The following is a 26,883-nucleotide window of genomic DNA, read 5'->3' as shown; positions in this document are numbered from 1 at the left end:
AACCTTACGACTTGGATGAATCTCAACATTATTGTGTGGAAGAAAAGCTCATATCAAGGGTGGTATCTGTTATGTTTCCCTTTTGGGGACATTTTCAGAGCAGATCAGTGGTGGCCAGGGTTTATAGGCAGGAGGGGGTGTCACTGTAAAGGAATAGTACAAGGGATTCCTTGGGATGATGATGATACATAAATCAGTACATGTGCTAAATCTCATAGAGTTCACAAAGTAAAAAAGTGTGTTCACTTGTAATTATTTAAAATTTAAATTAAAAATTTTAAATTGCTGTCAGAGGAAAAAATACATTACTTACAAAAATAAAATTATCATCAACCTTTAGTCAGAAATTATGCAAACCGGAAAATAATGGGATGTCTTTCAAGTGTTGATAGAAAAGACTTTAAACCTGAAATTTTTATCCAGTGAAAATATTCTTCAAAAATGAAGGGTAAATGATGACTTTTTCAGACAACAAAAGAGGATAAAATTCATTACCACCACAGCTGAACCTTAAGAACTGTCAAAAGGAATCCTTTAAGCAGGGGGTTAATGATACTAGTTGAAAACTTAAATTCACACAAAAGAGGGTGCAAAAAATAGTTAATATATGGATACATATGAAATATTTTCTCATTATAAATTGATGCAGGAGAAACATTTATTAAAATTCAGTACTCATTCATGATAAAGCCTTTGAGAAAAATAGGTCCCAAAGAGAACAAAACTTAACCTAAAATTTATATCTATGAAAAACCTAAAACTAATGTCATACTTAATGAAAAAGCAAATGAGATTGGGAGTAAGGGAAGGATTTTGCCTCACACCACTTGAACTCAACATTTTACTGGAGGATCTAAGTAGTGCAGTAAGGCAAGAAATAAAAATAAAAGAGAAGCAGATTGAAGAGGAGGAAGTAAAACTTTTTAATTGCAGTTGAAATTATCATGTATGTGGAAAATCCTAAGAGTCACATGCTTTACTGATTCAGAACATAAAATGGTACAACTTTGAAAACCAGTTTGGCAATGTTTTATAATTAATAAACATTCATCTAAAATTTGACCCAGAAATTCCACTACTGTTATTATTCAAGGAAAATGCAAACATATATATATATACATAAAGACTTATACAAAATTTCACAGCAATATTCATAATAACCACAAAATGGAAAAACTATTCATCAAAAAATGAGAAGATAAACAAATGCTTATGTTCATATGAGAGATTGCTGCCCAGCAATATAAATAAATAAAACTACTGATACTCATAGCCAAACGCATGGATTTCAGAAACATTTTGCAAGAGAAGCCTGGCTCACACGAGTTCATATTGTATGATTTCATTTTTATAAAGCACTGTCACAGAAGAAATCTTTTTTATAGTGTAGAGTACAGGACAGAGGTTGTCTGGGTCTAGGGGTATAGAGAAGGTTGAGTAGGAATAGCTTTTTGTATTGACCTAATTGCTGAGCATCTTGTCCAAATTACTTTCTTCCTTACAAATAAGTGGAAGTTAAGTTGTCGAAAAAAACTCAGAAATGTTTACTAAGGATAGATGTTAACAAAGATTTTTCCATCACAGATAACTTCTAACATGAAAACAATATCCTCTAGAAGTAGAAATCTTACTTTTCCATCATAAATAAAACATTTTCAAACTGCACAGTTCTGTATTTCAATATAGAAATCTCCTTTGAGCCAATAAAGATGATTAACACAAGAACATGATCCGTCAAGAAGAATGATTTTACTAACGCCCTCAAACCAATGTTATTTTTTCGTTCATAAAATTATTATGATTCTTATCATATACTCATTGACCAACTGAGCTGGAACTATATTCCGGCAGTCTAATGTAAAATCAAGCACTGATGAAAAGTCAGAGAAACCTTATTTACTAGAAGGATTTACTTAATATAGTATATGTAGTAAGTCAAGGATACTGGTATATATACTATACTACATTAAGTGTTCTGTGGTATACTATAGAAATACAGTCAGAGGTAACACATCATCCCCTTGTCTCCCAGAAGAGAAGTTAGAAGTAGAGCATACAGGAATGCATCTCTTCAGAAATAGGAGATATGAATAACAGTGTATAAATCAAGAGTAGACCAGGAAATTGAGTATCCTTAGCCAAAACACATAGCCCGAGATTAAACATGGGGACACCTTTTAAACATGTAGAAGAATATTTTGGGGAAGAAACACACCCTGGATACTTAAATTAGGAAGTTTTAAAGTACAAGAAAGCTGTGAACTGTTCTAGATCAAGGGACACTAAAAAGATATGACAACTAAATAAATGTAGTGCATAATCTTTGTGTCTTGGATTAAAACAGAAGTTTTTTAAAAAATGTAGATTATCCTGAATGTATTTAGTAGCTGACAGCTCTCTTTGTCCTTCCTTAAGTTGCTCTAAGGCAAATCCACATTTTTTTTTAAATTGAATTCTGATCATTTTAGGTATGAACTGTTATAAATTTTTTTTAAATTTTAGAATATTAAATTACATACTGAGAACAAACTTGAGTATTACTTATTGTTTCCTTCTATTTTAATAGATTTATAGAAAGCATGCACTCCCAGTAGTTACAGTGGAACTAAAGCGTCTGTAGCCCATGGTGTCAGGGATACATGAGGATGATGGAGACACCTGTGTATAAAACTCAACTAGTTATGAACAAAATTCCTACCTAAGAACAAATGACTGCTGTTTTAAATTATGGAACAGCAGCATCTGGGAATGGGGCTAGCAATGCAGGGACAGTGTGCTTGCCCCATGTACATATCCTGTGTGTTGTTTGGTACAATGATTGATCCAAGTAATGAAACAGAAGTTAATTCATGGATTACTTATACAATCCTTCATTTTACTTAATTATAGAACCAACAAATGTAAAGCCTTACATGCATTTCAGCAATACTTTGTATATATATATATCAGATAAATTAGAATTTTCCGTTAGTGATTTATAGGTTTTATATGTTATAGCTAGGAAATTCAATGAAATCAGTTTATTTCTAGTCATAGAAGAATATGAGGAATTCAGAAAAGTCTTTACGTTATTGAATTCTTTTTTAATGATCATAAATGCTTTCTATTTACCTCCATTTGCCTGGCTGACTGCTTTGTATTCTTGTATCATAAATTTCCTCTGGAAAGACTTACCCAATATCCTAGACTAAGTTAGTTTCCCTTGTTAAACCTTTCATAACATAGTATACTTTTTCTTCAGAGCATTTATGAAAATTGTAATTGGTAACCCATATTTGTATAATTACTTGGTCTCTGTCACCCACCAGCCTTTAACCTCCACAAGGACTCTAGGACCTGCCAGAGTGCCTGGCATTAATTATGTATCCAAAGAACACTTGTGGGTGGGTAAGTGGATGGTAGAACAAATGAAATTGCTTTCCATAGTCAAGTAGCTTTCAGTAATTGGTCTGAATGATAAAAGAGAAGGGTCTAATTTTTTGAAGCAAGCAAAAAGCAAAAATCCCTTGTTTACTTTATTCCAGTGTTGTCTGAGGATTTCATGAGTGATGGTGATAGTAACCAATTTTAAATATTGCCCATGAAATAATATATTTCAGTACAATACTCTTAAGTTTTATGTATAGCCTTAAAAAGCTGATATTTATCCTTGCTTTATTTTCAACTATATTTGTAAAGCAAAATTTTGTGAAATAACAGTACAACATACACAAAACACAACTTTGGGTGCACGTTGGTCAGGTTTAAACCTGACAAAGGAACCATGTATGTAAGGAAAGTGAAGACACCAGGGCCAGAAGAAGACATATTTGTTCATGACTACTATTGAAAATTGTGGAAAGGCAGAGACACTGACTTTGCCAAATACATATATTCTAGACAGGAAAAAAAAAACCTAGATCCTACGTGCATGGGAGGATTTTGAACAGAAAGAGAGAAAAATCTAATATGATTAAAATACAGTCTCTCAGTTGTATACAGCAAGTTTTAAATAGGAAAGTTTAGAGGCAGATAGAGCAAATAAGATTTTATTGAATAAAGATAGTGTTTAAATGAAATTCTAATGTGAACCAAAAATTTTCAAAAAGACGGTTGAAAGGCAATTTCAACTCAGATAAAGTATATAAAAGCCTCTGGCTTCATTTTCTCTACTCAGTGTCTCTTCTGTCTTTGGGAATTTGACATGTACATACCAAAAAGCTGCAGCATAATTGTCCATTTGATGTGTAAAACTAATCCCTGTTACAACAACTACCATCCTTTACTAGGCCCATTATAAAATGGAAACACTTAAGGGCTGTAAGTTAAAGCCCTATAAACTGTAAAGGATTTAAATCTTTATACCAACACCGAGTACTACCCGTGAGATTACTCACTTCTCATTCTTGTTTTCAAGTACAGGATGAAATAGAAATCTCAGGCCTAAATATCTGACCAAGAACCCATAATTTTCCATATCATTTTGCCCACTATCATGCAAACTACTCATCTGGTCCCAGTTTAGCCCAGTAAGACGTGAAGGAAGGACTCAGAATCATGGATATGCAAGCAAGAAAGAACTATAGGTGTCCTTTAGTGTAGGAGTCAGTAGCCTTTTCCTTAAGGAGCCAAAAGCAAATACTTTAGGCTTCTCAACTTTGACTCTGTCATAACTTCTCAGCTTTTGCATTGTAGTGAGGCAGCAGCTGCAGACAATATGTAAAGGAATGAGCTTGACTATGAAATTTGAATATTGATTATTCAGCATTTGAATATTTTATAAGTTTCAAGTATCATGAAATATTTTTCATTCCTTTAACTCCAACCATTTCAGAATGTAAAAACTATTGTTGTTAGCTTTCGAGCCAGGAGGCTGGCCGGCTCTAGTGGTATTCAGGCTGCCGATTGTGACCCGTTAATGACACAGTGTAATCAATAAAGCATGCCATGACATAGCATAGCGTAGGCCGGAATATCTGCACTCGGTGAGAGGGAGTGCTGTTTTGTCAAACATTTATTTTAATTATATATACTAGATCATGATGTAAAATGTATTCCTTTAGGTTGTGGTAAAAACAAAGTTTCAAAATCATTAATCTGTTGTTTATCAGCAAAGATTGTTTGATATCAAGAAAGGCAAGTGTCTTAGCTCAAGGTTACACAGCTGTTTAGTTTGTATACTAAAACCATGTCTTCAGATTTTCAGTTTAGAGCTTCTTCAACTTAATTAAAGACTAGACCCAGAATAAAGAATTTTGTAATGCTAATAAAATTGCCTAGTTCTGAGAGCTCAGGCTAAACACTAGTATTAAAATATTTGGAAAAAATTATAAGAACTAACTGGTTTGTTACTAACATTCAGATAATTACTAATATCCGCGTATATAGTATTTTAAACACCACTACAACTAAAGAGAATACACACAGGCAGACTTTTCCTGGACCACGATCTCTGCTGTCCAGATACGTTTTTCCTTGTCTTTAGTTTCAGAGATTGAGGTCAGGCCCAGGGCATGTCACCCTTGACCATCAGTCTCCAGTCTGTCCTTCTCAGGTATCAAGACACAATTTTCCACGTTACAGATGCCCTTTAATTAGGTAGAGTTGCCACAATTTAGGTGGACCCTGGATCACAAGAGAAATAAGCCCTTTCTGCAGTAACTCTTTCCTCAGAAACCTTCTCATTTGCCAAGTGAGCATCTTTGGTTTCCTGTATTTCCTAGAATTCACCTTCTGCCATCCTGATACTTTTTTTCCTACAGATAGACTATTTCATTATATCCTTCGGAAATTGTAGTACTTCATCGACCTACTATTTCTGGTCCCATTATTGCAAAGGACAGTGTGATAATGATTCTGTCTTTAATTTTTTCCTATGTAATATGCAAGCCAAGATTGTTTAATTTTTTAAACATGGTGAGATTTTGATCAACTAACTATTTTTCCATTTCAACTGTTTAAGTCAGTGTGTAGAACTGTTACCTTTGTGGACTTTCCCCAGAGGACTAAGCTTTTCCCTCTGTGTCTCCTTTAAAGTTTATTTTCCTGGATAAATTCTTTGTTTCCACTACTTTCTTTTGTGTATACATTGCCCCTACATGTAGAATCAGTGCTTTTGATCTATTTTTGCTTGATATCCAGTAACAAAATTTACTGGATTGCATATTAAATAAACATAAACTCTATTGTGCATAACAGAATCCATGAAATCTCCAATTTAGTCTTATAATACCAGTTTTAACTGCTAGAGGATTATTTTCTCCTCTTTCTCCATATGAAAATATGACGTACATGTTATTACCTATTCCTGAAATGTTGTTCTCTCTGTACTCAGTAGAGTTGTTCTAATTACCTAAGTCCAACCAAAGATAACCTTCTGATTAAGAATATTATTTTGACTTTGAAATAGTTACTTAAAAAGATTACGTAGGTTATTTCAACAGCTGTACTTTGCAACATTTAAGCTAGAAAATATTCTCACTTTGTGTTTTCAGTTAATGTGTTTGTTTTGTTATATGGAAAAATCTTGGGGCTTGATACCCTCAGTAGAGATTAGTTTTTTTTTTATAACAAACTGATTCTGATTTACAAATCGAAATACCATTTGCGATTGCTGATCTTGGAGTGATCTCTAAGTCAGTTTTTCCCAAGAAATTAATAACTGTACAACATTATTGCAGGTTAAATATTTCCTGTTGTTACTTTTACCATGTTCCTGTAATCACAATAGGAATTACTTTAATGAAATTATTTATCTTGTTTACCAAGTCAGCATCCTGTAATGGTTCTGAGATAGCACATCTTCTCTTCACATTAAACTTATCAGTTTATGTGCTGTGTCATCCATTAGAATACAGGCTTGTCTAGGACATGGAACATACCTGTTTCAAATTTGTGCCCTGGCATACAGGAAGTATGCAATGCTGTTTTCAGAATTGAATCATTAATGTCTTTAATTCTTGGGAATGACTGGCTCCTTATTTTTGTCAGACATTTTTTATCACCATTTATTTGATTCCATTTTGTAGATTTCCCAGTTCATACTGTTTCAAAATATAGCTGTTATTTATAATAGATCTGTTATTACAACAAGAATTAGAAGAAATAAAAGCACCATTTACTTTTATAAATAGGGCTAATATTTTATGCTGAAATGTTATTTTTTATTGCAAAGCAATTAACATACTGACCTCTCTACTGTATCATTATTGGATAGTATTCTGGTACATATATAACCATATAATTTGATACCAAGATATCACTCTGAATTGCAGATAGCTGTATGTTTGATGTAGAATTTTCTAGGATAGACAAAGTAATCTTGTTAATTCAGTGATCTATACTTTTTTGCTTATATAATCCTTGACATATAATCACTATAAATGAATGCTTAGATGGAATATATGCTTATAATAATTTCTGTCACTTTTGACAGTATCTTCAATGTTGTAAAATGGAAGCAATTTCCAAGTTCTTCCAAATTCTAAAAACTTTCTATTTCATTCTTAAGAACGAAAAAAAAAAATGGATTGATGACTCATCTCTATTTAACATTTTGCTTTAAGTGGAGAATTCAGTAAAGAAAACTCTTCCTTGGTCAGATTGGAGAACTTACTGCTCTGTGCATGGATAAGGAGTTTTTTGAAGGTCTAGCTGTTATGCTCAGAGTGCTTCAACAATTTAAGCCTGTAATTATTGGATAAAAAGTTAATGTGCTCCTGAAAATAAGTGAGGTTCACCTGCCTGAACCTCTACTTGAGCCTACCTTAACCTGTAGCTTGTTTTGTTTTTTTTGTTTTTTTTTTTTGCTTTTTATGCCCTAATCACAATACTTACCAAATAATTTCCTTTTACTAGTTATGTTTTTAGATTTTTATCTTTGACTTTATGAATGCATTCTTAAGAAAAGTGATACATAGTATTTCCATTGTGCATTATTTAAAAGAGGCAATATTTTTCTGAAAACAAAAATAAAAAACTTAAAGATGTATATTGCTATAAAAGCAATTTTTAATTTAAGTTTACTCAAAACTGAGAACTTAAAATTATTAAATATATTAATTTGAGACTGTAAAAAAATGGAAGTCAGAATTTGGATAGTTTGGAACTATAACTATACCAATTATTCGTTTATACATACTGTGTTTAAAAGGAAGATCCCATGTTTTATAGAATATAAATCATTGTTTTATTTTTAATAAGGCTTTAGTATAGCCACTTTTATTCAACTCTATTCATATGACTTAATTGTATGACTATCTTGGTATATATTTTCTCTTTTGATTATTAATATTTCTTGAAATAAAATACATAGTTAAAACACATATCTAATTCTTAATAATTATTCAGTATCAGAGTCTTTCTTGGATAATGTCAAAATTTGAATCAGACACAGTTTAGTAGTTTTAGAATTTAATTGAGGCTTTTGGAATTTGAAGGAGCACAGGGAGAAGAGAGGAAAGTTGGTGCAGGAGAGTGATACAGGAATAACAATTGATTCTATAATTAAATTTAACCCAAAGAGAATTGAGGGATCCAGATGATTTATGATAGTGAATATGTCTCTTATTTCCCTTATTTCATCCTTATTCATTGCTGTTGTGATTAAATCAGGAAGTCAAAGAAAGGGCAAGACACTCAGGTCAATCATTCTTACTAGAAACTTGAGTTAAATACTGTGGATAAAAGTATTTAATAAAAACCTCAACAGTAGTTGTTTTAAGTTATTTAGAGGCATAATGCCTGGTTGTAATTTTCTTCAGTATTGTACTCTCTCTGGACACCTTCATATATGTATTTCTGTGCTTTATTTTTGTAACAGGGCTTTTTGCTCCTTGAGGTCAAAGACAGAGTCGTCTCTGTGATATAGCAGTGGCTTACTTAGAATTCCTTAAATTATTTAAATGAAAATATCTCAAGAGACAGCCAACTTAAAACTTAATTAATTCCAAGTGATTTGGAAATTTTAATCTACTGTTCAGTGTATGTAAATGAAGAATGGTATTTCCATGGAATGTGCAAAGGGAAGTGAAAGTCACATAGAAACAAAAAAAAGTGAAATTAAATACCAAGAATTTGCTGGACTATTTCCCTTGATACGACATTTTTGATGTACTAGCACAAACATGGTTTCTAAAGCAGAAGTTTAAAAAGAGTAAATCTACATCAGTGTTGCACATTTAATAAGTGTTAATAATAATGCCACGAGAATATTCTCTTCAGCTCAGCTCATTCAGTCAAAGCACTAGTAAATATCATCTAGGAACCATCACTGTGGCTTCATTTTTTATTGTAATCTATCATTTTGTGGAAAAATGACCTACTAAAGAGTCTTTTGAACTTCAGCTCTACCACTGCACAAGAATTCTTAGCAGAAGTAAAACTAAAAAAGAAAAACCATCCAGAGCCAATTCCTAGGTTACATCAATAGAACGACCAAAATCCAAAACAAAAACAAAACAAAACAAAGCAAAATGAATTTACAGTTTATTTTAGTAAATCAGTCAAAACTTCAGGGTATTATGTGACTACAGTTACAGTTAATCTTGTTTGTGAGTGATCTAAATATTCTTGATTTACAATTTAAAAGCACCTATCCAGCCATTCTCACATGGAAATAGATTTTTAGTTCTGAACATATGGAATTTCCATGGGAAAAGGTGCAATATCAAATTACTTTGAGATTATAATTTATATTAGTATTAAATTCTTAATCTTCCAAAGCATTTCATGTGAGTGAATACTGCTAATTTCTGACTTTTAGAAGCTGTCACATTTCTTTTATTTTAATAAATGCCTAAAATCCCTATTCAAAACCTTAGAGCCCAATGTATTTTGTAATTCAGATATCTGGAGATTTAAGAAAGGTAATATGTGGCTTTATGTATATTTTATTGCATCTTCAGGGGGGTCTAGGATAGGTCATTACTCAAACACAGTTATACGTCTACAGTAATACTTTGGGGTAGTCATACTACATAGAATAAAGATTGTAAATAGCATACATTATTTAGGTGAAATTTTGCTGATGGAATTTACGACAGTCGTACAAGAAAGCTTTTTTCAGAGCTTTTTGGATTTGGAATTATAAAGTATCATAGACATACATCTAAAATGATTCCCCTACAGTTTTAAAAAATCTGTAGATGTGTATATGTGAGTATGTGTGCACATGTATATGTTCTCTCTCTCTCTTACACACATATGTGCATGTACACACACACCTTGGGAAGAGGAGATAGTTTTATTGGAAGACAGACAAGCTCATTTGTTTATGTCCTACCTGGCTGCTTTTGCACTACAATGGCCGAGTTGAGTAGTTATGACAGAAAGTTACCATTGTCCTCTGGCCCCCACCCACAAAGCCTAACATATTTTATCTGAGCCTTTACAGAAAATGTGTGCTGACCCCTGATATATATGATACATCCAGGGACTTCAATTCTGTTCTTTTCTAAAGACAGTGAGACTGCCATAACTTTGTGATAACCTAGTTTAGTCAACTAAAGTAAATCAATGAAAGAATGAACTCATCCTATCTCAGCAATATTTTGAAGGTGTCTTTCAGTTAAAACTTAAAATCTAAATGTAATAATAAACTATAATGATTTAATTACATTTTAAAAGCTTTGTGTTAGTAAATGAACTTAATGTTATTTTAGTTCTTGAAGATTCATTACAGTTGTTTTTATCTGTAGTGCAGTTTTAAATTAAAGTAAAATATCTGAAACAATGTGTAGGGAAATCTTGAAATGTCCAATCAAAATAGGATGTAATACTGCCCATACAGATATTAACGTTAGTTTTAATAATAATAACAACAATTTAAACCATTATTGTTATATCAAATGATGTTTATTGATTTTTGTTTGGTTTTGGTTTTTTAGTTTTAAATTAGAAAGCCACACTAATTTCTCAGTTTGCTAATTTTGAAGTTTTTGACTTTAATAAATTGAAATGTCTTAAATGGTAATACTGAAAGTAAATTCAGTATCACATTGATGAAATAGGAAAATAAATTTCACATTTCAGATAAAAAAGTAAAAGAAAGGTTTAAAAAACACAGGAAATTGCTATTATGCTGATAGAGTTGTGTAAGCATTGCAGAAGTCATGAGATATACACTTTATAGTGATACACTGTGTCTTAGAATGCTTCTTAACACAAAGTGAAAACTACAAAGCAGAGAAATTCAAATTACCAGCTGCACATCACTGAAACTAAAGCAAATGAAGAATAGGGAGCATACAAAATGTCTTTCAAGGGCTATGGTTCTTACTTAGCATTTATTATTAAAATGAGACTGTTTCAACTATTTCAGTGCCATTAATGTCTACTAATTTTAGAATTTTAAAAAAGTTAAAATCATTAGAAACTCATTTAAAAACTAAATTGTCCTGGGAAGACTTGATATTTCAAATTCAAATTATCAGCATAGTCATGCCTTTTTGATGGAAAATAAATTAGCATATTTTATTGTGAGGAGAAGTAAAAAAACTAAATCTTAAAACTGTACTGGTAAGATTAGTACTGATTGTCTGCTAGTGGGGCTCCACAGTTATATTGTCTTCAGTGCCGTGTTATCTGTGTCACTTATTTATATCAGGTTTGTCAGAGTTATAATATCTATACCCAAAAAACAAACAATCTTAAAGCTCAAAATTAATTTTTTTGCCTATATTCCTAATTTGTCCAGAATGAAACTCACTTTCTTTCTGCAAACCTGCTTCTTCATGTATTTTCCTGTCTCAGAGTTTTCATCATTCACACTTTGCTCCTTTACCTTGTCCTTTAATCTAGAATTCGGCTGTCTAAAATGTTTTATTGTCTTACTCCAAGATGTCTTTCAAACTATCTCTGCTCACACTGCCACTGCCTTCAGTTCAGGCTTTCATCATCGTGGCTAGACTTTGCGGTTAAGGGTTTCTTCCTGGTCCACTGACAGAAAGTGATCTTCCCAAAATAGACTGAATTCTGTTTGCCACCTCCACCCCACCCTGGGGCTTAAAATCCTTCAGCCTTTCCCTGTTGCCAGTAGGAACCAGATGCCACGTATGGCTCTGCTTCCTGTCACCTCCCTCTTCATTTCCACTCACCCCTTCCACCCTCTGCACTACACAGTGTAACACTCCACCTGCACTTTACTGGCTATTTCATGCCTCTTTTTACCGCTTATAAAGCCTTAATACCACTATGGCCTCAGATGACTTTCCTTTCTCCCTTTTTCTGCCTAGATCGGGTTGGCATCATCCAGCTCAGATGTCACACTCCCTGTACATTCTCCTCAGCAGAGCTGCTCACCCCACTTTCTGTGTGTCTGACACCTTGTACTCTCAGTGTACCTCCTAGCATCTATGTCATGAATATTTGTTTATATAAACTGCCCTACTTTCCTCACTTCTCTTTAAACTCAGCACCTGGCATGGGATCTGGCACATAAGATAGAATACTCAGCAAATGCTTTTTGAATGAATTGTGCTCTTGTTCTTAAAAAATACTCTTAATTTTTCTCAAAATCTTTTTTCTCTGTCAACTATATTTATTTGTATAAATATATATCAACTATGTAGTTACTCAGTGAATGATAGTTTTTAGATTTACTCATTTAATTAAAATGTATGGAGAATGTACTCAGAGCCCTGCCTTAGTCATGGGTGTGTTGTATGGTCTCCTCTCTTGGAAGAGGGCCCTTGCGGAAGGAGAGCTTGGATGTTACTTAGAGGCAGGACTCAGCAGCTTTTAAGGACGATTCCTTGCTTGTCAGTGTAACCCTTCATACCCTTAGCCTCCCACCATAAGGGGCACCCAGCTGGAGATGGAATTTTTCCACACTATTTTAAAGTGTAAAGGGTCTTTTAACTTGATCTTCTGATCCTATAGGTACATGAGATCAGACTCACACACATTGAATCAAAAGTCTAACGGCTCTGTATTAAAAGAGCATCATAATACCTTTAAGTATTCCTTGTGTTAAAGAAAGATAGTTTTACTCTTAAGGTCAAACTTTTAACTTCATGCTCATTTTACAATTTAGTGGGATTTAGTGGGATTTGGTGGGCTTTTCTGTTGTTGTTGTTGTTGTTATGTGTTTGTTTTATTGGCAAGGGAATGTAGTTCTGCAAGTAGAAGCTGACTTCTTACCCCTAGTAAGTGGAAGCTCAAAAAAAATGCCAGTGTTTTGGATGGTGGGTTACTCATCTGTTCCCAGTTTGCGTTTGCTGCCTGGATCTGGACCACCTCAGATTTGGCCGCCTAATTCATCTTCTCAAGTGCTTGTATCTTGGGCAGTCAGTTAGCCAACCTATCTTTCAGCAGCATAGTTCATAATATATTCAAAAGCTTGTGCTAGCCAGTCTCCTCACCGACGGAGCACCTCCTGCATATTCAAGCGTCTTTCTCTTACATGTTTACTGTCTACACTCCGTGGGTTCATCTTACACTGGTGAGCTAGTATGGTACACAGAATTGGATTAGTATCTCTAGTCAGAATATCTCTCCTGGTGAATATATATTTGCCAGTGAAAATGTTTTATTAATTGGCCAGCACTTCTAACTGATTTTTGTTGCCGGGGCCCATATGTGTAGTCCCTTCGGGGGCTACTTCTTAATTGACGAGGTGGGACAATGTCCTCATGGAGCAGGAATGCCATAACTGATCCGTAGTATCCTTTCTCCCACTGTGTAGCCTGCTCTGTATTCCTCCTCCTGACTTTCAAACACATATATAATTTCATTCCTTTTAATCTTTATCTGTCTTTGAGTTTTACCCTAGCCCTCTAGTCCTACTTTCACATACCCCCTATATTCTAGTCATACATTCCCCAAGCTATAAAAGTCTTTTCAGGGATTTTTGGTCCCTGGCTGCCTCTGTACTTTTTGCTTAAGTTAGTGCTTTTTGTCCCCACATCTGGCCAGCATATGCTACCTTCTCCAAGAAAACAGTCAAAATGACCCAAGTTGGGAATAAACCATTATGACCTTTCTTGTAGTCACATATTGCCATCCTATTAATGTCAAATTATTTAAGTAGCTTTGAGGCAAACATGAAATGAGTTTTCAAGTGAGACAGCTTGAGTTCAGGTCCCAGTTCCACCACTTTTACTGAATGAACACCTTGGGCTACTCACTGAATCCCTTCATTTTTTATATGTCACATGAGGTAATAGTAACTAGTTCAAAGAGTTATTAAGAGAAAACCAATGAGACTGCATATATAAAGGTGATTTGTACATGATAAAGCCCTGTGTAAATGTTAGATAATCTTAGATTTGAATTAAAAGAGGAGCACTTGGGAAGGTGAAGCTAATGTCTTACTGCTGTAAACTCCTGAGTGCCAACACTATCCTTACTCATACGAGGAACTATCAAATAAGTTGATTTGATTACGAATGTCTTGCTAGATACAAAAAAGAAAAACTCAACCTATTTAAGATAAGATATACACTTGTAAAATATTTGTCTTTTGCATATACAGCCTGAGTTACCTATAGCATCACTAGATAAATTTGGCTTTCTTGAGCTTACAAGATTAAAGTTATACAAAATCACATTAATCACATTAATCATATTTCCTGCACCTTAAATTTTCAAATGTATGTGCCTTTTTATTTGGAATGTGAAAGGTGGTTTCATCAGACAATGCTTATATTTTCAATATCTCTAATATCTCAGTATCACTAATATCTCTGAATATCTTCAATATCTCTTATATCTCAAATAAAAAATCTATTTGTTTTAGTAATACTTTTGTTAACACTTAGAAATAGTTCCAACCAGAATGATTATTTTTGAAGGTTGGTAAGTGTTCCAAAATCGTCTCTGCTTGTGTTCTCATTGTCGTTGTTTTTTGTTTTTGTTTCATTTTGTTTTTTGAGGAGGATAGATTATCATTCAGTTCGTTGTGTTCAAAACTAATCAGACAAATCACATTACTAAAGGTGAAGGGTCTATTGAGTTGAAATCATGATGGCCTTTTTCGAGATTTGCAGATACTAACTGCTATGTATAAAACAGATAAACAAGTTTATACTGTATAGCACAGGAAACTATATCCAATATCTTGTAGTAACCTATAATGAAAACGAATATGAAAACAAATATATGTATGTATATGTATGACTGAACTGTTATACGCTGTACACCAGAAATTGGCACAACATTGTAAACTGACTATACTTCAATTAAAAAAGAAAGGAAGAATTAAAAAAAAAAAAAAACCTGGAGTGCTGTTTGCAAAATGCAGTTTTGCTGTCCTATCATTTTGTTGTCACTTTCTTTTAACAAAGCATTGGTGGAGCATTTGTTTTGTTTTCCTTATGATGGAATGACAGTGTTTGGAAAAAATACAGATATTCTTACAACACAGCAGTTTTTTAGAAGTTCATTTAAGAAATAGTCTATGAAAAATGAATGTAATTGTGTTTTTCTAATTTTTACTTCAAGTTGTTATGTATTAAAAATCTCTAGTACACAGAATATATGGTGAATAATTCTTTATATAGTCATAAATTGTATAGCCATGTATTCTAATCATTCTTCATATAGCCTTACAGTCTAAAATCTAAATTGATATGGAGTACAAATTTTAATTATGATCCTTTTGCTGTGCATAGGCCTTTGGCCTTTTGCTTAGTTTTTCTTTGTCAGAATTTCAAATAGTTGACTAGCCAACAGGTGATAAATGTCCCATTAATCTTTCTGACTCTCTAACTCCTGAGCAAGAGAATTGCTGATCAATTACAACAATTGTCTCTTAAATGAGCTTTTCACATCTGCCTACTTATTTCATTAGTTAACTGTCTGCCCAAAGATCTGATAAGATGGGATACTAGTGCCTTTTTACAACTTGTTCTGTGGGTCTGTACATTAAGGATAGGGTTATTAGCAGAATGGGCACAAAAGGGTATTTATTCACTCCTTACAATAAATATACATGCTAGTGTCTGGAAGACATTTGAGACTCTTTATTGAAATCACCTTAAGAAGAAAACTGGTTTTGCTTCAACTTTCCATTTAGCAACAGCTAATGTAGGATTTTGGCATTTCTTACTATACAGTGCTTTTACTGATTGTATTTGTCTTCATATAAAAAGAAAAAAGAGTCTATTAATTTAAAAAACAGTTAAAAACTTTAAAAAAATATCATAAATTAGCGAACATCATGATTAACATACTCTCCTCCTGAGATTGTTATTAATCCTTGGTTACAGCTTTCTCTACGTTGGCACTTCAAAAATACTGCTAATCATGATCTGCCTTCTTATTATGTGTTATACAGCGGTCATCCTTTTAATTGGAAAAAGTCTTGATGAATAATCAGTGTTTAAAATGTTTTTAAGAAGAGTATTTTCTTACCTGTAGAATGGAAATAATAACAGTAGGTGACAGAATGTAAGTGAGAATTAAATGAATTCTTGTACATAAGGCACTTAACAAGGCACATAGGAAGTAATCAGTGAGTCACAGCCATTATTATGTATATATTATTACATTTAATTCTTTTTTCTTCTGATGTCTAGTCAGAGACTTTGGAAGCAGAACAGTGGAAGATTTTATAAAGCATTGCATAATATGTTAATTGTGTGTGAAATTCTTTTTTTAATATTATAAAATTTATTTAACAATTGACAACCTATGAAGGATTACCTGTTTGTAAATATTTTTAATTTTGTCTTTTGGAGGAAAATTTAGGTAGATCTTCAGTGACTATTGCCCTGTACTCCAAGAGACAATCATATAGCAAATGCCATTGGAATAAAAGGAGCTCTAACCAACTCATCAGTTATGATAACTACCCTCACCTTGTTTAAATATAGGAAATGCCTTCACCAAATAGATAATCCAAGTGTGAAGTCAATTTTTTAGTATTCTTCACATCTTCTTGAGTATCTGAATATTTGGAAATCAATGGTGTGAAAATGTGTTCCTATACAAATATGTTTACTGAATGTTTCCATTCATTTTATTTTAGGAATTTGATTTTAAAGTAAGATTTTATAACTTAAAACTATATTATGAATTGACTTGGAATGATGATTTCTACCATTGTAATTTCATTTTTTTTTCACCTTTCTTTGCTGCAGGCCTTGTTTGTATGAAGTCCAGCACGTCTGTGGTTGAGCTTGTTATGCTGCTTTGTTCTCAGGTATGAAATCTCATTTGTTTGATTACATTACACTATATGAGGATTGTTTTGTGTCACAAAGAGGATGGACATGAATATCTATCTATGTGTTTATATATTTTTAAACATTTCTATCTATCATCTCATAGATAAAACAAATCATACTGAGGTATATTTTATGCAGATGATCTTACCACACAAATACTGAATTAGTCTCCCTCTCCCTTCCGCTTCTTTAGCTATCTTACTCTTTCCCACTTTACCTAGCCTTCTATTGTTCCCTATTTTTTAATGTCTGCAAAAATATGTACTTTGTTACAGATATTTTGATACCCTTCTTTACACCCCTCCTTTTATAAATGATACACTAATATTTATAACTGATGTTCATTAATATTCATATAAATGATATTCATTGATACTCATAAAATTGATGTTCATGGTTTCTTTTTCACTATTAGAGATAATGAAAACAAGAGTTTTTTTATGCAATAGCCAAAGTATAAAATGCAGCTCATTAGTGAGTGGTTTTTGATATAATTCCTTACTGCTTTCCCCTTTTTAATGTACATTTGTACATTTGTACAATTACATTTAATGTAATTGTACAGTTTAAATTCTAAAAATCTTATACCATTTATCTTTACTAATCAGAATTAAAAATAGAATTGTAATTGTTGGGTATTTTTAAAGCAATTATAAGAAACCATACGTATGTCTGTATATATGTAACATTTTTCTGATAACTAAAATAGGGACCTAATCGTCTTTCTTCTTGCCAGCTTTGCCAAGTCTCCTAGTGATGCTGATTTTCACATAAGTATTAAATATTTTGTAATATGAGAATGAAAAAAGATTCTATGTATGTTTGTAATAAGTAGTTATTATATTTATCCCTAGTTTCCTCAGTAGAGAGGTACCGTTTCTAGTTACTGACCCAAGGTCTGGCTAAAACCACAACTAACTTCCAAATAAACAACAATATGGCTTCAATTGACCCTTTAAAGCATCAGCAAAAACAAAACAACCAAAAACTTACCTATTGATTTTCAGTATTCAGGTTTGCTTTCTTCAAGAATATATTCATAAGGAAATCATTAGGTCCGTTTTCCCCTTTTCATCCAGGAAGAATATTAATAAGGAAGAAGTTAGAGAAAACAGGAGTTCATCTGCAGGGCGTTTGAAAATTGTTACCTAATGCCAGAGTCCTGAGTTCAGAAGACATTCTGTGAGCTCTCTCTGGACCTTTGAGGTTCTTGATGATGCCTATTTTTTAAAAAATGGTTTTTTGGGGAAAAAAATAGTGTAAAATTGCTTCTTCCTTAGCTCTTGGTTTCACTGCAGCTCAGAGAAATAAAGAAGAATGTAGCATTAGGGTTTAGTGTCTTTGATGGCCTCATCATCTAATCATAGGTTTAACATTACTCATTTGCTGGCTCCAGGAATTCCTGCCATTAAGGGCCCTAGAGATGAAACTTTGCCTCAGATATTGATTGAAAGGAAGAGTGAGAAATTTAAGCTCTCTATGCAGTGCACTTTCTTTCAGTGTTTCAGCAAAGCAGTATTATAAACATGTCTCTCAATTTGATTTTTAAGTTGAGTTTTTAAAATAATTCAGTGTGTTTTAAATATTCAAGTGGTTAATTGATTAAATATACCTCATTTAAGTGACTTTTAAAGTGTTTGTTTAAAAAACAAAGAAATTCCAGTTGTTTTATTTTCGATTTAAACTGAAACTTTGCTTTCCACAAAATATTTTTAAAGAAACAAATGACTGGTCTTCCTTCAGTGCAATGTAAGTGTGAGGAGTTTACTATTATACTTTTAAATTAGCTTATAAAAACATCTTTTGCAGATCATTAATTGTTCCACAGATGTATAAAACCTTGGTTTTGAGGACACACAAAAAATGGACGTGTCTTGAAAGTTTCTTGAAATAATCTGTCATTTTTCTCTACTGCTCAAATTCATGGTGATTTATATCCTGTTTCCACCCATTAGCCAGGCGACCATAGCAGTAGCAGACTTCCAGTAAATAGAAACACGTACAGTTGCTGATGCTGTGAAGATTGCTTGGCACAGCAGCCCCTCCAAAGCTGAGTTCTCTTCTAGAGGCCTTAATGCATCTCTTCAACAGTGAAGCTGGTCCCTGTAGACTCAGCATGGTTCTGTAGGCTGCCTTTGTGCCAAGGCAGACACAGTGCTGAGGAATCTTTAAGATGCAGAGTTTTGAGTGGTCTTTTTGTTTTATTCTACAAGTCAGTCCTTTGTAACTATTGATACCTCCATATTATTATGATCAGCAGTTCTTAGTGCTAATAAGATAGCTGAAAATCTGAATAAGTAACTATCTTGATGAACTGTATATATTTTTCCCACAGTGGGAAATAGAACTGAGATATTATCTTGGTTTAATTCTTAATTGAAATAAGTTTTCAATACAAATGGAATTTTCTGGTTTATTCATTTGCTTAAAATGTCCTCTTTTTCTAAATCTGGATAAAACATAGAAGGATAGCATTTTGTTTGGAGAGGTAGCTAAGAGTTGAAAAAGGAAAGGAAAATGCACCATTTCTTGCAGAATTTGTTTTTCTTTCATTTGTTACAACACATTAGATGCTTTTATTTTTATGCTTTTCATTTCGGAAATTTCATTTTAACTACTACATATTATTAAGGATATCAGCTTTTCTTTCCTTTTAATCTGAGCTCCTGAATAAACTTACTGTTGCCAGTGGTTTGTGTGCAAAATATGGTCTAAATTTACATGAGATCATATTACAAGTGTCTGAAGGTACTTGTCAAGGATAATTCAGTTCATATGGACAGTCTTTTAAACTCTAAGGGACATGCCATCCAGTCTACACCCCCCCCCCGTGGAATTTTAGGTCTCTGTGGAAAACATATTTTAAGTTTTAAGATGCTATTAGCATTATCATTATATTGCATTTATTATTCCATAAATACCCAAAGCATTTTTTTTACTGTGTATGGATATTTTTCTTTTCTATGTAGATCTTATGACATAGAAATAAATTTTTAGGATGAACTATTCTTCTTGCCTTTCAATTTGTATGAAAATGCATTTGGTAGTATCTTTTTTTTTAATAGGAGTAAAGTGAACTGAAGCAAAATAACTAATATATAGTGTTTTGAAAAATCAGTCCTTAATCAGTTAATACAGTGTTTCCCCCAGAGTTCTTGAGTATCTCACAGGTCAGCTCTTGTCCTCTGACTTTTTTTTTTTAAGTTTTACAATCAGATGTGGTTGAGGTGATTTTCATTATCCTGTATGTGTACCTTATTTTTTGATTACATTATTCTGAGTGTATTGTGCTCGTTGATGAAGAGCAGATTTCGTCTTCAAGTAAACTTTTAAGGTACTATAATAGTTTCTAATTATTTCCAGATTTATTTTAGGAAGTCTCCATCAGAGGTACTCCAGGAAAAATTGAGTGATGTTATCCCATAGGATTTCTTTAAGTTTTCATAAGTAAAGCTTAGCAGATGTCACTTGCATTTTTCTGTGCCTTATCTGTCAATAAAAATGTTTTATAAATTGAGAAGCTTTTATGTAAAAAAAATAATGTCTTTCAGTATTTAAAGACTTTCTGACTTGAAGCACTGATTAAGCAAATGTGTGCTTAATAAATCATTTTTATTCTCATTAAAAACCTAAAAATATATAAATAACATAAAATAGAAGTCAGCCTTGCATGTCTCTTTAGAATCTGTATATGAAGTTACTAACATGAATTATTTTGTGGTTTTGCTTGCCTTTATGCTTTTTTAAATACTTCATATACTTAAATAAAAAGGATTCTAGTGACTTCAGTGATGTGATCAAGGCCATAACCCAGGACTTCTAAACACAACAGTTACAAAAGAACCACAACTGAAGAACAGTCTTCCTTTTTCAAATGATTTGGCCTTTGAACATTTAAATTTTTCATTTTTCTCCAATTTGATACAGTTTATTCAGATGGTACAAAAGAAAAAGGGATGCTTTTCTTCTAACTATAATAAACCTAAGATTGAAACACAAAGACATACATAAGATGAGTATGGAGGCCTACTAAAGAATAGGTACTCAATGTTAAAAGGATTTTTAGTGTTTAAAATAGGAAGATTGTAAATGTAAGAAAACTAAGAATGGACTAAACTTTTTCAAGCATCTTTGGAAATACGAAATCCTAATTATCATAATGGAATAATGTTACTTTTTATTTAGTGACTGCTTTTTATTTTAGCATTGTAGTATTTCCTAAAGATTTATTCTTAAAGAATCTGATGTTGTCTATGGAACTTGCCTGTTGTGTAGCTGAATTTGAAATCGAGGAAGAATAAAAAATTGTGGCATGATATTTGAAATTGAATATAGTCAACTGCTAACCATGTGTGGTTCAGAAAATTGACCCTGTGAATCAAAAATTAGATTTTCATGGAAAGTTTTATTAAGGTGAACTAAAGATGGACCCCTTGAAGCTAATAGACTTTCTACATGGCCTAAGCAGGGAAGGAGATTCAGTCTGAGCAAAGATCCGGAGAGAAGTGAACCTGCTATATGCTCAGACCAGTAGCCAGCCTCATTTGGATCGTATCAGTAATTAAGCAGCCAGACAATATATTTATCTGGGTTTATGTGTGACGTAGGGAACTACTCATTTCCAGGTAATACATGAAACAATACTTCCTCAAGGGTGTTTTCTAAGATAAATGTTATAGTATGTTAATAGCCAAGAATTGAAATTGATAAGAAATTTCTAACTTGCAAATCGTGTTCAGTAGTTCATGGTGTTTGCTTTTACAGGTTCTGCCTGTTTTTAGAAGGAATAAAGCCACTGTTTTATTCCTAAGTATCTAAGAAATCCCTGCCTTTTTTTCTGACAGTGCCTGACCTCAACTCTCATCTGTGGTATAAGTCATCTCAAAATTAAAGGGGCAAATTATGCATTTAAAGTTTTTTGGAGTTGCTATGGTTATATCATCTTTCTTGCTAGAAAGTTTGTGATATATCCTAAGTATAAATAAAAGTAAAGCAGGAAATTGAAAATGTTGTGACACATAGAGATTATTCTCAACAAGGGTCATAAGAAAGACTTTAAATTATTAGAAAATATGGAGTAAATTATACAGTAAAAATGTACATATTTTAAAGAAAAAAGAAGATGGAAGTATGAAATAATCAGAAAACGTCTGTTTAAAGTGTCTTGGGGCAAATGCCTGTTGAACATTTGCAGCAGTGGAGCAGACTCAGGTACCTGCGATCTACCTGATTATTTACACCATCCCCCTATGAAAATTTAATCCAAGATTTAAAGAGCATGTAACTCCGATTGCTTTGATCACTTCCATGAGGCCTCTTAGTGTTGATTTCTTTATTTCAACTTCTGGAGAAATCGGCAGGTATAATAAATTCAGTGAGTCAATAATTTTTGTGTTATAAAATTGCTACCTTAATATGTATATTACTCATACATGATGCAACACTTTCATCCTTATATTAGTTAGTTCATATCCAACCCAAATGTATAAACAGAGAAAGAAAATGATGGGTGAACAAAAGTTCTGAGCTCATCTGTGTGAAAATAGTAAAATATATAGGAGAAACAATAAGCCTTTTCTTATGTCTGAATTCTCATAATTCTACTAAAATTGGGCAAAAAGCAGCTGGTAAGCCTTGGCCACCTGTGGATAATCTTTAAGAGTGCTACGGTTTCTGTGGCAGAGGAGAGGGCCTGTAGTCTATTCTGAGGTAAACAGACTCCCCTGCATCACAGGCAGACCATCTCCTGCCCTAAGACCCATGCCACCCTTTGCTACAATGCCCACCCCTTTCCTGTCTTCCCAGTTACTTTGGTTTGTTTGTTTTCCCCCTATTTTTATTTTTCTATGTTTATATTGTATAAATTCTTCAGACACTTTCCTGTGATTTTGTTGTTGTTGTTTAACTAATTACAGATTAACAAGAAGCTGCAGAAATAATAGAGTCCCATGTACCCTTTTCCCAACTTTTTCTAATAATACAATAATATATAAATGTAATACAGAATCAAGAGTAGGAAATTGGTATTGGTACAATACTTTTAACTAGATACATATATTGTTCAGTTTTCACTATTTTATGTGCATTCATTTGTGTATATGGATCTATGCAATTTCATTCCTTACATTGATGTAACCAATACTACTATCAAAATATAAAATTCTTGCTGTTACCTCTCATCTTCCCAACGATTTCAAACTTTCTTCTTTCATGAGGCTTTTCTGGTTTACTATGATATGGTTATAATCCCTCCATCTTTCCCTTTAGCATTTGAAGTCCATGTATCTAGATAGTAAATATAGATACCTGTTTACACGCTTAATTAGGTGCTCTTATAGGTGATGAATACATGATTTTCTTTATCCATTACATTGGAATTTCCATTAGAGTAAGCATCATGTCAAGTATTTCCTCCATTTTTGAAGCATTTCATTTAGCCGAAATTTATTTAGAGAAAATAAATGTTGTATAGTCTCATCAGTTACTTAACATTAATGAAATGAGTTTTGAATTATACAATGTTTATTTAAAACTATCCAAAAAGAAAGACTACTTAAGGATGACAAAGCCTTAGAGTCTTCAAGGTCACATTATGAGTGTTATTCATTTCAATTTTACTAAGATTTACACCAAAACAAAATTCATTTCATTTTTCTGTTGCCAGTGATGTCTTCTGTTTTGCCCTCACTGTGTCATCCACACCTAGCACAGTGTCCAGCACTTAGTATAGATATTTATTCATTACTAATTGAGTTAATTCATGAGTGAAAGAAAAACACTGTCCCCAAGATGATTAGATATATTTATTTTTATTGTGGTAAACCATATACAACATAAAATGTGCATTTTTAACCACTTTTAAGTGTACAATTCAGTGGCATTAATTATATTCACAATGTTGTATAACCATCACCAAAATTACTTCCAAAATTTTCAACACCCCAAACCAAAACTTTTTACCCATTAAATAGCAATTTTCCCTGTCTCCTTTCCTAGACTCTGATACCTCTAATCCACTTTTTGTCTCTATGATTTGCTTATTCTCTCTCTGTATCACCTAAGTGGAATCATAAAATATTTGTCCTTTTGTGCCAGGTTTATTTCACTTAACATCATGTTTTCAAGGCTCTTCCATGTTATAACATGTATCAGAACCGCATTCTTTTTAATGGGTCAATGATATTCCATTCTGTGTATACTGTACATAGCACATTTTGTTTACTCATTAATCTTTTGATGGACACTGGGTTGTTTTCACCTTCTAGATATTGTGAATAATGCTGCTCGTAACATTGGCCTACAAATGTCTACTTGAATCTATTTTCATTTAGGCTTATACAACTAAAATAATTGAGTAGTACATAAAAGGTGTCAGAAAGTACATCTTGAGAAATATTAAATGTCTATTTTCTCTTTAGGTTATCTATGGACATTTTTTGACAAGCTAAACTTGCATAGCAGTTTAATAATACTGAGCACTTTTGTGATAGTTATATATAGGCTAGAGTTCTTGATGCTAATGGTATAGTTTCCTTATATTTATATTTTACTGTGTCTTATACTTAAGTTATAAAGTTTTGAGTATCATTCTGTTGATACACCTGTTCTTAGCTCTAGAAAAATATGGCATTTAAAGGCCATCATGAAGAGTGATACCAACAGTACAGTGTAAATTAAGACAAAGTAGTTGAACGTTGGTCATGACTCAGATACACGGTAAAGTCTTAAGAAATGTGTTCAGTTAAACAAATGTAAATTATCTTTTTCATGATAAATCATAGAAATTAGAGAAAAACAGTCATTGTTACTTCCCTGATTATAGACTAGAATAGGATTTTGTTTTATTGTTTTTAAGTTTTAAAAGTTCTTTTTCTTCAAAACTACATTTAAAAAACCCTATTCCAGCTTTTACTGTTTTCCTGCCTACATAGATCTTAAAACATGAAACATTTTCTTTATTTTCTTATTTAATAAAGTTATCATTTCCTTGATTTCTTCTGATCATTTCTAGTAGCAAGTTTTTCTTAATAAGGAAGTATTCTCAACAGCTCAATTTAATATAAATATGCTCATATGTCTAATATAAATATGCTCATATATTCATAGTTATAGAAAATGCTCTGTTTAAAAAATATATTGTAAAACAACCTAGATTATTTTTCACTATAAATACAAACATAAATATATGTGTATCTGTTATATATTCATAAGAATATGCACAATAAAAAATTGTGTTAAATTTATTTACACAATTTAACAATCTACCGAGATCCTGGGAAACCTCATTATGTTTATCTTTATGTGATGCACTAACTCATCTTTTAGTAATCAACTAGATATATTTGCGTATTGCCTAATCATTTTTCTATGGTTGACCTTCATATCGATAATCTCTTTGTACCGATCATTGATTATTCATTTCTTACATTTAGTTTTTTCCTACAGTGCTTTTAGTAAGATGTTTATAAAAATAAGCAATGAAAGTGAAAAAAATCATACTTTGAATATTTTCATTTTTTATTAGTTTTTATTTTTGCTTACATTGAAAACATTACTCATCCCTGTTTTTTGCTCTGCGTTGTATTATTTATCTCAGTCCCTGTACTTACTAACTTCTCTAATTTATTGCACAGAATTTATAAACATGCCAGTTATAATGAACATTTGTATAAACTCTTTTGAGGAATGTACCTACTTCTTTTAGTGGCAATTAATGATAAGTAGACATTAAGGATATAGGAAATAAAAAATGATTATGGAGTTCCAGAAGACTTAAGATCTCAATATGACCTCCCATGTTTACCTTGAAATATTTCCATGTTTTCAAAAAATATGAGAAGAATTAAGTCTTTAAGGACATTACACTGGTTTACTTAACTGTCTACAAAACAAAAGGGAATGAGAAATGTGCATTAAACTGACATAAAAGAGGAAAAACTGATGGGGGAAAAACTGTGGGCTGGGTCTAATATTTCTACTGGGTTATCTAACTACCATAAAATGATTATGAAGAAAACATAGGGATTTCATTGTCATCCTTCTGGAACCTATTTGTCTTCAAAGTGTTAGTTTCAAAGGGTCCTTAACTTGATATCCAATTCTCTGAAAAAGTCCTTCATCTTGAGGAAATTTTATGCATCCGTGTAGAAGAGTTAAGAATTGTGACAAAATTGTCCAAAGACTTGGCAGCTCTCTGCAGGCATTCGAAGCCAGTTTAGTATGTTTCCCCATGAAGATAAAAATCTTATGGCCACTTTTAATTTACGCCTTTTTGTATGGCTGTTCGTTTTCTTCAGTAGTGGAGCAAGTGAGTGTATGTGTGTGTCTGTGTGTTTTCTCAAGAGGCGAAAAAAGACTTTGGAATGATTTGTAGGTAAGGTTTTTAAATATACATTTTTTCCCTGTCATTGCCAAGAGACTGTCTTTGTTGAAATGATGATAAATTATTATTATTATCCCGTTGTATACATTCTCATGTATCCATTTGCCTTGTTTTAAGTAATTTCTCTAAGTCTACATGTCAGAATTGTTAGGGAGCGAGGACAGTGATTAAAGTGTCCTTTCCCTGTCCAGCTATATCCCATTTCTTAACTCTCAGCGTACACTCAGTTCCTCCTCTGTGCTGTGCACTTGTCCTGTCACAAAGCTTTGTGTAACTCCCCTTTCAATATTTTACCTAACTATTCTTTTGAACTCCTAGAATCAGTTACATAGTAATATGCATTAAAGAAATACT

The 26,883-nt window shown here is 32.6% G+C and overlaps 1 protein-coding gene across 11 annotated transcripts in view; it reads left to right on the top strand.

The window, feature by feature from the left end:
- NBEA (neurobeachin) overlaps window positions 1–26,883 on the top strand; it is a 536,625-nt gene that overhangs the window by 219,548 nt on the left and 290,194 nt on the right. For all 11 annotated transcript variants that reach the window (XM_032496317.1, XM_032496318.1, XM_032496310.1 and 8 more), the window contains one exon: window positions 17,061–17,122. In XM_032496317.1, the coding sequence (XP_032352208.1) occupies window positions 17,061–17,122 (62 nt within the window). The remainder of the gene's footprint in view (window positions 1–17,060; window positions 17,123–26,883) is intronic.

Source organism: Camelus ferus, chromosome 14 (assembly GCF_009834535.1).
Source record: "Camelus ferus isolate YT-003-E chromosome 14, BCGSAC_Cfer_1.0, whole genome shotgun sequence".
Taxonomy (NCBI): domain Eukaryota; kingdom Metazoa; phylum Chordata; class Mammalia; order Artiodactyla; family Camelidae; genus Camelus; species Camelus ferus.
The sequence above is the reverse complement of the archived record's forward strand: the minus strand, read 5'-3'. Positions and strand labels throughout refer to the sequence as shown.